The 13,985-nt window shown below is 29.4% G+C and overlaps 2 protein-coding genes across 2 annotated transcripts; both read left to right on the top strand.

Annotated features, from left to right (window-relative positions):
* The first annotated feature begins 6,340 nt into the window (after positions 1 to 6,340).
* On the top strand, positions 6,341 to 13,176 carry LOC126899373 (uncharacterized). The gene is made up of 4 exons (XM_050674252.1): positions 6,341 to 6,467; positions 9,088 to 9,297; positions 9,520 to 9,606; positions 10,417 to 13,176. The coding sequence occupies exons 1-4, from the start codon at positions 6,447 to 6,449 to the stop codon at positions 10,438 to 10,440; spliced, it is 342 nt and encodes a 113-aa protein (XP_050530209.1). The 5' UTR covers positions 6,341 to 6,446; the 3' UTR covers positions 10,441 to 13,176.
* Positions 10,460 to 11,008, top strand: LOC126898285 (uncharacterized). Its single transcript, XM_050672226.1, has 2 exons — positions 10,460 to 10,565; positions 10,695 to 11,008. The coding sequence occupies exons 1-2, from the start codon at positions 10,460 to 10,462 to the stop codon at positions 11,006 to 11,008; spliced, it is 420 nt and encodes a 139-aa protein (XP_050528183.1).
* Positions 13,177 to 13,985: the final 809 nt, after the last annotated feature.

Genomic DNA, 13,985 nt, shown 5'->3' with positions numbered 1-13,985 from the left:
TTCAAGAAAATATAGGAAATAGTTATAGAAAATAATGGTGAATAAGGTGTAAAGGTAATTACGAGATGGTTTAAGAAAAGGGGGTATGTTATAGGGATTAAATGTTATGATATATCCAATAATAATATGTAGGTTTAAGGGAAATGAATAATGGAGGATAAAAATGGTGGTAATGTGGACTTTACTATTGTGTGAATGCTTATATTATACCAAAAGAAAATCTGAGGGTTGACTCTTAGTTAGACTAAAGATATAATATAGCGTATGTATGGCCGAATAATAATAAAAATTATTAAATAAAATAATAAATGGCGGAGTAACACATGTTTAAATGTGGCAAGATATGTAAGGGTGCAAAGGATATAATGATACGAATAAAGAAGAATTCAGAGGGGTGAATTAACTTTTTCAAAAATGAACAAATAAAAATAATATTTTTTTGTATTGAAACCTTAAATATTTCCCTTTCATTTGATATAATTTTTTTTGAAAATCTAACACTTATTCTGCTCATTGAGGGGATTTAAAATAGTAACTTTTTTACAAAAAATAACTTTTTCAACTTAATTTTTGAAAATGTTCCGGAAATACTGCGTCCTTTAAACATATATAAAATTAAAGCTTATGTTATGTACTACAAAATGAAAAAAAAAAATTTGTCCCGACGACCTATCTTCTATACGCAAATGGCTACCATATTGAAAAATATACTATTTTTGTATGATAATTATGGGTTTTGTATTTTATTTTAATAGAAGTTGATGTTGCTTTTGCAATTATCCATCAATTTTTTAAAATTAAACACTATCTACAGATTTGCATCGAAGCGTTTCTTATGATAGTGATTTTAATAACTGTCAGATTAAATCTATACTGAACCCAACTATGCAATGTCTCCACTATGCCGCGACCCCACTGTGCTACCGTTTTTTATTATAATATGAAATACGCACTAAATATGTACATTATAAATCTAAAATAATTCTATTTCTTTATATTTAGATGTATGAATCGACGAAAATATTGAATAAATACAATACTTTAGCTTTGATGCAAAGCTATTAACTTATAATGCCGTGTTTTTTTTGTCAATATATAATATAATATTGTGTAATAGTGCACTGACTGATTTGATTTTATTTGATTTTACAGTACTGTCTACTGTACTGACTTTACTCAACAGTACGTCAAAAAATCACAAAACGTATCTTATTGAAGCTATATCAGCATCATTATTTTTAAAAATTCCTTTAAAATCCACGTAATTGCGCCTAAAAATTACAGCTGTTATAAAATAGTGAATGTTAATACTTTTAGTTTTCATTTTATATTAAAATAACTTTCTAAAAACTAAACGGTTTTTTTCAAAAATTTAATTGTTGATACTTTAGAAATTCTCCTTGCCAATGACATTATTTTTTTGAAAGTCCAATTATTAATTAAGATTAATGTTGCAAAAATCTTGACTTATTTTTCAAATGTAAGCTAATACAATATACTGTAAAACACAAAAAGAAAAACTATACAAAATCTCGATTTTTTTGAGTTCTCGAGAAAAATTAAAAATCATACAATTTTTTTATAAAAATATCAAAAAAGTATGAAAAAAAAAGTTTGAAGTATTTTACATAGTAATGGAATATGAACATAAATCAATACTAAATCAAATTAAAGCTTGTTTAATGTAATATATGATTAAAAAATAAAAACGATTAAGAAAGTTTACTTTATTTTAAAAATGAAACAAGAGAAATAAATATATACTATAAATTATCTACAAAAATTATCAGTTATTCAAAATTTAAACATTTTAAAATAAATTTACGAATATAATATTTAAAACAGTAATATTTTAATAATAATAATATTTATATTATATTTTATAAATTGAAAATTTCTGTACTATGTATTTTATAAATAATGAACTATTGAGAATAACAAAACATATTAGGTAACATGAATAAATATGTATCATATTATATATTATAAATATTTATAATCACTTTCTTTTGTGTCTTCGTTATATATGAACCCAAGAACAGTATAATTTTGATATTTAATTTTCTCCAGTTCTGATGGAAATGATGTTTGCAAATTTTTAAAGCTTTTATCATTTTCATCATCTTCAGCGAAATAAGACGACTCTTTTTCGCCACTACATTGATCAATAAAATTATTCGTTTTAATATATAACGACAAAAACTTATCAAATACATATAAAAACCCTTCGTTTTCCTTAGTATCTTCTGCGTTAAATTCAAAAATCAAAATTTCATTTAATACTTCTTCTTTAAAAGATTTGTCTGTTATTATACCCGGTATCAAATTATCGACAAAATCTAACGCACTATTAAGATAGGTGAGTACAATTTTTGATTGTAGAAAATGTGATTTCAAATTTAATACGCATTCTTTGTATTGTATTCCATCATTTACCAAACAACCTTCGAAGATAAAATCAAACGCATTTATTAGCCAACGAACCTTTTTAGCATAAACGCAATTCATCAACGTAGATGCATACAATAATTTTTTATTTAAATCATCCATGGTCATGTTGTTTTCATTTGATAGATCGCTAATGACTAAATCACTTTTTTTTGTATAAAATTCTTCATTAGGACCATACAAATCGAAATCTTGGTCAGGGAACCATTTGCTAGATTTAAGAAGTGAATTTAATACTTTAACGGCGTTAGTATTTTGAATACAAAACACCAATTTAGTTGTAGACAAAAACATAAACGATAATAAAAAAGTATTGATAGATTTCATTTTCAATTTAACAGCTTAATTATTTTAAAACACGTTAAACTATACGTACTAATAGTTGGTTTTAAACTACGTTTAAATAAAATTAATCTGACTAAACTTGAATTTTTATACAAGTTAATGTAATTGTAAAATTAGATATCGTCATAACATTATTTTTAACCTATAATGCACCATTAAAATAGACAATGATGTAAATTAAGTTGACAATATGTTTTCAGTCTTTTTTGATAAATTATATATTTCATTACGAATACATATCATTTATTCATATCATGTACAAAAAAATTATTATTAGAATAATTGCAATTGTTTAATTTATAACAATGACAAGCAATCATTGTAGTTTATTCGTAAAGACATTGCTTATAGCTATTCAATTTAGGTCTGTTGTTAAAATTAAATATTAAAAATTACCAAAAACTTTTGAAAAAAAAATCAAAAAAAATTTTGTTTACAAAAAATAGATGAAAACAGTTATAAAAAACTGATACATAAAAAGAAATTTTTTTACATTCGGGATAAAATTATATTTTGTTCAGAGGATTGTTTTAATCTATTATTGCATAAGTTGCGTTGATTTACCACACTTATACTCGACTTATTCATATTATTAAAAATAATTAATTGTAATTAATAATAAAAAGTGTATTTACTACGTTCACTATTACTTGCTATATGTATTAAAATGCGTATGCACAATTGATACGGGACTGTAAATCGCTATAAAAAAATTAATTTGATTCAAAACAACCATTGTCTATTGAGTATAATTTATACAAAAATTTTAAGCTTATGTTTATAATTTTTAAAGTTTAAGTTAAGAATACATTTTTGTAGATTATTATTATTATTATGTATAATAATAATAAATTATATTATAATAATTATTCTATTATTCAAGGTTTAAAACAGCTTATCGGTGATAACCGAAAAACGGTAAAAAACTATTTTTTTTGAGAACCGGAATCTCTTGAGGGTTCTTTTTTTAAATTAAAAGTGGTAATTGATTATTGATTACCGATTTAATTTTATAGATGTTAACCTAGAATCGGTAATCGTTATTCACAATTACCGGTTTTGTAAAAAATTTCTATACAATAAACATAGTTTCAAAACAAACGGTAGCACAGTGGGGTCGCGGCACAGTATGGACGTGGCATAGTTGGAACAAGTATAAAAGATATCTGACAGTGATTAAAATCACTATCATAAGTAACGCTTCGATGCAAATCTGTAGATAGTGTATAATTTTAAGAGATTGGTAGATTATTTCAAAAGCAACCATAACTGCTATTCCCTTAATTTTATCCCGATTTATAATTATAATATACGAATAAATAATAATTATAGTAATTAAATTTAGTAAGAAATTGATATTTAATATTATAATATTGTAATTTTTACGGAGATAAAAAGGAGTTAATTCCTTTACTTTTAAAAATTGTATAAAAATTTAATGGGATTGATGTAATACTTTTTAATAAAAAAATGTTGTTACTTATGAATAAATACACTAAACTATAAGGAACTTTTATCAAAAACAAAAATATACTTTTCTTATCACTTCTTATTTTTTATATTATTACTAATTACATATAAAATAATAATTAAAAGAAAAAAAATTTGTTTACAAATTATTACTGATTTTTATTTTTAATATAATAAAATTAATCAGTTCAAAATTTCATTTTTAACCTATTTTTTTGGTCCTTTAATATTGATGAAAAATTTTTGTGAAAGCTTATCGTAAAAAAAAATTAAATATGCTGCCGTAAATATTAGCTCCCCTATGTGCATACGTTGACTTTAACATCTATGCGAACACAATTATTGATGAAAATACGACATAACAATGTGATGTCTAAATAAAAATTTTGAAATCGCCCAAACGTAACCACAATTACTAATTTACGATCTATGTTTGTGATTTCGCATAGTTTTCATTATCTTGCTTAGATCCCAAACGCGAAGTCTAATTATATTATAAAAATAGATATTAAATAAATTCCCACACGAAGTCACTATAAAATTGCAGAGAGGTCACGATTGAGATCTAAATATTGTCCTTATCAAAGATGATCGACGACATGTGTAAGTATGACTGACGCCAGACTTCCGTGACTTTTTGCTGTACTCGCTTTATAACGCGTCTTAAATAAGTACTCTTTCAACCATCACTTTTTCTCGGCGCCCTTATGTGTAAACATCTTTTTTGAAAATCATGGAGAGCTCAAATTTTAAACAGGTAAATAGTAAAATGTACTCTTAATTTTTTTTAAACCTTAGTCAACTATTCATCCTAGTAAAGATCACCTTCAAATTTACAAGTACAGCATTTATACATAAAGTCTATTAGCATACAGAGCGTATATGGAATGTAGAGGAATTTGCGTAAATTTAAAATTTCCGAACAAATTTTGGTCAAATTGCCCTAATTTAATGTAAATACTCCAGGACATAATGCCCTTCAAGTACTTTGTGTGCTTTAATCCAAATGTGTGATGACTAATAAGTCATTACACTCTTGGTTGGATTAAAGTTAGAATATTTAATGAACTTTATCTAAAACTATGTAACACAAACAATGACAAACTGAAATAGTACTTCTTATTTGATAAATCGAGAAAAATATAAAACAGAATTTAGAAAAAAAATCAGTTATATTTTACGAGTAACCGTTAGTTAGTGTTAAATGAATATCTTATATGATTTATTGTTAAGCATTTACCTTCTATTTTTCGTTAAATAATGATTTTTTCATAAAAATGTACAGACTATAATTTGATTTATTTTTATAAACCGTAGTATTTATCAAGTAAATTGTAACAAATAATTATTTCTAAGGGTAGATTTTAGGGATAACTTTCGAGAGTTAAATGGGAACCTATTATTTTTTGTAATTATTAAACAGAAAATGGTCTAAATAAAATTATGACTAGTCGATAACCAGTTTTATATTATTAAATTCGAGATATTAGCATTTAAAGATTTAGTAAAGGTGAGGAGTGGGGTAGTATTTAGCGACTCCTAGTTTTATCATGATGCATAGTTAACAAATTTTCCATGTTGAGTTGCCCAATCATCTATAACTCAAAAAGTAATAATACAATACAGATTATCCACTGGTCAACTTCTCATTTAGACCATTTCCCAATAAAAAATAATTGGTCCCCATTTAACTTTCGCAATTTACCCCTAACATAAACCCTTAAAAATTATTTTATTTTATAATAAACACAATATTTAGTATGATTTATAAAATAGCTCATATCTTCCATACTTTAGGTTTTTTAGCACCAGCAGTGTTTGTAGCGAACTGTATCACGTGTATACGACGGAAAGGAGCCAATCCTCAGCCGGTGATGGCGGATTTACCCGCGTTTCGGGTAACGGTCAGTCCTCCATTTTCGCGAGTAGGAATTGATTTCGCCGGTCCTCTCATTATGAAGGAAACTAATCTGAGAAAAGCAAGAACATATAAAATTTACTTGGCATTTTTTGAGTGTATGACTGTAAAGGCAGTTCTCATTTGGAAGTAGTTTGGGACAAGTCAACCAAGGCATTTTTCGACGCATTGAGCAGATTTTACGGAAGACGTGGCTTGCCTTCTGAAGTTTACTCTGACTGCGGTACTAACTTTGTCGATGCTAATCAAGAATTAAAGAAGTTATATGTGTCAGAAGAACACCAAAGTAAATGTATAAATGCCTTTCCTTGTCAATTGCATTTCAGTCCTCCCGGTGCTCCTCATTTCGTTGGTTTGTGGGAGGCATCGGTGAAATCCACCAAAACTTTATTAGCCCGTACGGTAGGAAATGCTGTTTTAACTTACGAGGAAATCAACACTCTAGTAATAAGGATTGAGTCTGTACTTAACTCCTGACCATTGACACCCATGTCCCAAGATCCCGCGGATGTACAATGTCTCACTCCAGGATATTTTTAATAGGCAAAAACTAAAATCGAGAATTTTCACACAATAATAGCATTCGGTAGCCATTTTCACCAATAAGTCCGAATTTTTTTTTTACATAATAAAGTACATTACATTAGCTTTAATTTAAGATATATATAAAAGTGTCAGACTTTCCGGAACACTTTCAAAAGTTAAGTTGAAAAAGTAAATTTTTGGTGAAAAAGATCGAAGCGTTTTTTTTTTTTATAGTGATTTTAATCACTGTCAGATATCATTATACTTGCCATAACTTTTTTAAAAATGATCAAATCAATATAATTTTCTTTATAATAGATGTATAATGTCTTTACCTTTCATTTTGTATATTTTTTTTGTAAATCTGACACTTAACCTGCCCACAGGGGAGGATTTAACATGACAACTTTTTAACGAAAAATTAACTTTTGAAAGTGTTCCGGAAAGTCTGACACTTTTATATATATCTTAAATTAAAGATAATGTAATATACTTATCATGAAAAAAAAAATTTCGGACTTTAGATTGTCTTCACTGGTGAAAATGGCTATCGAATAATATTTTTGTATGGAAATTCTCGATTTCATATTTTACATTTTTAACTTTATAATGCTATAACTTATTGAAAAGTGTACGGATCAACACAATTTTTTTATGAGAAATAATATTTTTTAATAATCCCTTTTTCGTTCGACATACTTTATCTTAATCAGGATATTTAAAGGAATTAGCAGATCATGTAGCTTTTGGAATAATCCATCAATTTTTTAAAATTAAACACTATCTTAAGATTTGCATCGAATATCGTATATATGGTGGCAAAATTGTAGGCGGTGACACCGGTTAGCGGTTATGAAGTAGCAGTGCAGCCAAGTGGTCTTGTAATCTATAGCCAATTAATATTATTTATTTTTTTTTTTGTCTGTAGGCGATGGGATATTCCTTCAAAGGTGTACCCGGGTCATTCGCCTTCTGTTTTCGTTTCTATCGCCATTTTATCTTGCGTTTGCAACTATTTGCTCGTTTTCCCGTAATCATTTTTATTAAATATTGTTTTTACTTTTATTATTAAAGTTTTCGATACTTTTTTTTTTGTTTTGACTTTTCGATATAATCATGAGCGCAGAGCAAAACTTGAGTATTTATACTTTTTATTATTATTATTTGTTATATAACGTAGCTTAAGGACCCTATGAAATTACTATAGAAATATTATAATAATAAAGAGTTATTATTATACATATATGAATCGTCGAAAAATCATTATTTTACAATGAATACAGTGAAATTATTATTTTTTCTTTAACATAATATGATTTTGTTTTAAGTAAACAATTACATTTCTAATGTATCAGTGATTTTCATTTTATAAGTTATTTTCAATTATTGATGAATTTAATACTTTGAATGACTATTTTTAGTTACTATTGTTTTACATTAACTTTAATTCTTCAAAACGCCGTGTTTAAAAATCATTTAGCAAAATTTAAATAGAAAGCAACAAAATATAAATTACGTAGCATTTAGTATTTTTTTTTAGCAAATTTCGTTACTAATATTTTAGTCAAAGGAACTTCGTTTTTATTGGTTTTCCAACGACACAAACTATTTTTTTTTTTTTAATTTTATTTGCGATTCGGTAGTTTTATTGTCCTATTATTGTTTTTTAAGTAGATAGTATTGTATGCAATCGTCAGTTATATTATCAACTGTAGCTGTTAATAATATTAACAAAACGCATTATTGTACAAACAAATATTTCAACTATCGTTGATTTGAACAATTTTTTTTTTAAAACGTTTGCTTTTGCTTTATCTGGTAATTTCATTTCCACTGAATCAATGTTTTTTGCATTTAATTTATTCGAAATATTGATGACGTATTCTTTAAACATCTATTACATATATATATATATATATATTGTATGTTAATGTATTCATTCAAAATATCACTAACATTGATTGTTTTGTTATTTTTTTATGGTTTTGTGTATTATACCCTATTATTTTAAAATAATTTTACATTTGAGTAATTTAAAACTGCATTTTCATTAGTTTTAAATAAATGAGTATTTCCTTAAAAAAATACTAATAGTTAATAAGAATATATATTTTAAATAATAGTTTATTAATAACAGTATGGGAGACATGTATAATAAAATTTATGTGATGTGAATTTGTTGATTTTATTTAATTATGGTGTATAAATTGAGAAAACACAGTTGAGTTGGGTGTTACAGAGAAAGTAAGTTTAATTATTTAAAACACAACCAAACCAAATCGGTTTTGTCGTTCTTATTTCCAATTACGAAGTTTCGAATTCGAATTGCTGTTTCTATTGATTTTTTTTAGGATTTTATTATATTCGATCATATTTTTTAGGATTTAAGTAATATCGGCCCTAATGATAATGAACAATGTATTGACAACAAGCAAAGAATTGCCATCCTTGAGAAGAAACTCAATGTAATGCGGGCTGAAATTGACCACTTAAAATTTGTTTTCTGGCAGATGATAATGGGCAAACCAATTCCAACCCAAGCAGGAGACTGTATTGAAAATACTTTTAGGTCGTCCATTAGTAATGATGCGGTAAGTTTTTACGCATTAATTTTTAATGAAAAGTTAATTTTTTTTATGTTAAAGATACATATAAAAAAGAAATATTATCAAAATGTGGGGGGGGGAGTTATTTAAAATTTCCAGTGAATTATATGTGTGTTTTCGACAAAGATATACAGGGGACTAGACTAAGATAATCAGAAATATGTAGATTTTACTAAAAAATCATTTATTTATTTTTTTGTTTAACAGAGTTTCAAATCCAACGGAACAAATAGTATAGAAGATAATGCAATTGATTCCAAATCACATCGGTCACCTTCTACATCAAATTTAACAGTAAGTCATTGTATATCAATTATTTGTCATAAATCAACTAGTTTTTGGAGTCACTGAACTAAAGATTTATTATTGTTAGATTGAATTTAGACGAAGTAGTAAAACATAAATTTTTATTAAGGAATAAAATTGATTTAATAGTTTAAATTGCATTGCCTGGGAATTTTAAATGAATGTTTTCGAAGCTGAAGTATGAAGTTTATCTTAAAAGTCCTCCAACGTCGAGGAAATTCCGATAATTGTTTAAGTGTGGGGGTATAAATGAAATAATTTTTTTTAATTAAAAAAAAATACTGAAATTTAAAGCTAATTGCTATAAGTTAGGGAATATTAATTTTTTCAATGATTTTTATTGTGATATTTTTAAGTAATGTGCACAAAAGCCTAATGATTATTTCAAAATTAAGGGCTAATTAACGTTCAGATTCAGTTTCAGTAAATTGAAATACATAAAAATCATACTTGATCAGGGTCCACAAAATTTTTTTCATCGCTGTGACTGCAGTTTTTCGCAATTTTTTGGTTTTTTGCATTTTACTCAAATCTGAAGAGTGACCGGGCCAAACGGACTTCAAATTCGGATACAGCGTGTCAAAATACATGTCCGTAGGTGGTTCCGGTCAAAATTTATATTCATTCGACATACTTACTATACTGGATCTATACAGGACCCAACTATGTCACAACCACTGTGCTGAGTTTTTTTTAAATGCGTTAATATTATACATTGTATTATATTTAATATTATTATCAAATAAAAAATTATACCTATATTCTATCAATAAAAATAATATTAACTGATATTTTTAGTTGGCTGAAAATCCCGAAGAATAGTACAAGGTAGCAAATGACTATGACACCAGATGACAGTTTTACTGATTGTCTGGGTGCAATTGACGGTAAACACGTCATTATTCAATCACCTATACACAGTGGTTCTGAATATATTAAGTATAAAGGTACATTCAGCATAGTATTGATGGCTTTAGTTGATGCTAATTATTGATTTTTTAACACAAACGTTCGATGCCAAGGAAGAATTAGTGATGAGGGAGTTTTCAAATATACTTCTCTCTTTTATAAAATAGAAGATAATCAATTGATGTTTTCTCCTGACCAACCATTATCATCAAGGACTTTATCACTTCCTTTTGTAATTGTAGCGGACGATGCTGACGCTCTTAATCCGCGTATTATGAAACCCTATCCAGGGACATACGGTAAAAGGAGCATAGAAAGAATTTTTAATAATCGTCTTTCGCAAGCTAGACGTGTTGGAAATGTGTTCGGTATTATTGCTTCAGTATTTCGGGTTTTAAAAAAACCATTATTATTGGAACCGGAAAAAGCTGCCAATATTACAATAACTTGTACTTTACTGAACGAAAAAGTAAAATATTAAAACAAATTTATATTCCTCAAGGTACATTTAACAAAGACAATAAACAAGGATTTATTCCAAGAACATGGCGTTTTGAGTTCTTTATTATCGATTCGGAGGGTACCGAGAAACCTTAAAACTAAAAATTTTAAATGTATCTTCAGAGACAGAAGAGCAAGTCGCAGCTGAGTCTAAGAGAGCACGATAGGGAAGACTGAATAAGACTAAATTTAATTCTAGTGATGAAAAAGAACAGACACTATTTTTTAAAAGATTCACTGCAGGGTCAGAAGAGGGCTCGACTGGAGGTAGTGACGAACGTGATGGGGCCGAGTCTTTCAAGCGTTCGTCTCTCCGTTTCCCTGAACAGACATATTTGGATGTTGTTGATCCGGCTGGTCCCTCTGACCATTACCGCGACCACGGAAATTATTATTATTATAATTACCACGACGATAATTATTATAATTATTGTACTGCTGACGTTCATTTTGAGTGGTGGGCCGTGTTTTCTCTGTATATCCCACATTATTAGAAGAATAATGACTATAGGCAGAAGAATGAAAAGACTGTGAGTTCTCTAACTCCGACAAGACAGGCAAAAGTTTAGAAGTAGATTTGGGATTTCGGCCTAAAAGAGAAGTACAGATACTGTCATTGAAGTGCTGACATATAACTCTCACTAGACGAGAGGGAGAGATAAGCGGGTCCAAGAACCGTGCCTTAGCAATCCACTGCATCGCATGAGTTGTCAGTCCAGTAGAAGACAAATATTTATAGGGACGCAAAACCTCATCGTAAACACGATGTTGAACAGCCTCAGACCAAAACTGAGCTCTAAACAAAACTTTGAACTCGCGAAAGACACTAAAGGCCTGGACTCAGGAACTGCAGTCACAGGATCACTATTCACAGGTTCACCAGAAAGAATTTTTAACTTAAAACTGTCAAATTCAGCCTTTAAATCCAGGGTAGTCTTGGAAATGACATCAAGACGATTACCCACTTCACGAACTTGCCCATCAATACCTTTACAGTGATTGATAGTGGCGGTAACATATCCATCAACGTCAGCTTTAACAGACTCAATATCACTGGATAATTTACTAGAAGACTCTAGACACAAATTTTCAACACGGACAATATCACTCGATAATTTTTTAGTAGATTCATCACAATGATTTTTTAGATCAGACATAGATTTCATAAACAATTCGAATCGCTCATCTGTCCGTTTGGCACTAGCCGCTATTTCAATTAACACTTCTTCCAACCGATCACTGCGTTTCTTAGCCTTTTCACTATTCTGGTGACAAATTGACGAGTTGTCGATTATCATTAACCAAAGACCATCCAAAGTATTGTTCGACTCAAATTCCGTACGCACAGGAGAAATAGGAGGTACTAACCGAGAACGCTCAAAAGCAGAAGTAGCTTGCGGGTCGACGCCCAACCGTTCAGGTTGCTTTGATGTACGTTTCCCCGCACTTTCAGACAAAAAATAAAAATCAACACAAAAAAATTTTAACAAAACAATAAATGCGTGTAAAACGCTAAGAAGAATAAATTAATAATAAATAGGTTGTTCACAGTCGGTCTGATACCTTACTGGATACAACAAAAATTAAACAAGAGTAAAAAAAAATTAAAATTAACAAAAGTAATTATAAAAAAGTATCAAAATCAGCAATTATAGCTGAGAAAACCAAATAATAATAATAGCAAAATAAATAACAAAGAAACAGTACTTTCACAAGTAAAAAAAATCAATAGGAACAAAAAGTCCATAGATATTAATAAGTGCGGGCACAACAAAAATTACGTAATATATCTTAATGTGACACGGTCCCGCGTCGTTCACTATACACGGAGCCCCGCGACCCGTGACACCTTTATCAGCCGCCGCCCTACTGCGTGCATATGGTAGTTTGACTGACTAACACCGCGTGCGATACGCCACAGTACAAAGTCCAGCAAGTGCCGCACGTCCATCTACGACCCGCCGCAAATATACGTTAAGTAATCTCCGTGGCCCCGTACGATACGGATCTATTGAAGTTATACCTGGCAACTCGTTGCACCTACGATTTTTACTGTCGGTTTTGCTATTAGTATTGAGTGCATTGTATACTTTATTTTGTGTTATTTTTGTGACTATTTTTGTAAGAAGCAATATACGGCTTCACGCCATTTTATCATACAACTAAAACTTGTGTCAGTTAATTTACGTTCCACGACGACAGTCGTAACAAATGTGAACAACGGTTCAACTAAATTAAGTTAATATCACAACGCACTGTGACAACAAAAAAAATAATAAGCCGATAACTATAAAAGTTCAGTTGCGATTTATCGGTCGTATTGTACGGACGTGTTTATCTCGCGTACGTTTGTAGTTACCCGCCTATTTTTAGAGTACTATTCCGTTATTCAAAGTTTTTTTTTTAGTTTTGAATCCATAGTTCCGCCTTTTTGGCACATTTACTGTGTCCGCCGGGGCTCTGGATGCATTCCAGACCTAATCCGGGAGGTGATCAGCACCACCCCCCATTGCGCCGTAGAAGCACTCTGCAATCTTCCAACCCACAAATCTCCATGGATAATTCGCGTTATTCTGGTAAGAACAATCAAGGCTCTAAATCGCCAATTAGCCCCTTACACAAAAAACCTAAATCTGACGGTAAATCAAAATCCGATGATCCCCAATCTCAAACTTTCAGCATGGATTGTAGCTCACCTGAAGTCATCGTTGTGACGTCACCCGGTTCGCCAACTTCAAACATAAACTCGCTCTATGTCGATTCTCCTAATATTTCAACAGTCAGGCAACCCAATGTTCCTGAATGCTTTCCACTACACTACAGTGGTCCCCTTAATGTACTTGTTTCTGTATCTGGNACTGGTCCCCTCAATGTACTTGTTTCTGCATCTGGTGATAATAACTTAGGTAATTTTCACCCAGTTAAGCTCGGTAAAACTTTTTCCAAACTTTTTCCTG

The sequence above is a fragment of the Daktulosphaira vitifoliae genome, unplaced genomic scaffold (assembly GCF_025091365.1).
Source record: "Daktulosphaira vitifoliae isolate Bord-2020 unplaced genomic scaffold, ASM2509136v1 Scaffold_2, whole genome shotgun sequence".
NCBI lineage: Eukaryota > Metazoa > Arthropoda > Insecta > Hemiptera > Phylloxeridae > Daktulosphaira > Daktulosphaira vitifoliae.
Note: the sequence above shows the minus strand (reverse complement) of the source record. Positions and strands in the feature narration are given on the sequence as shown.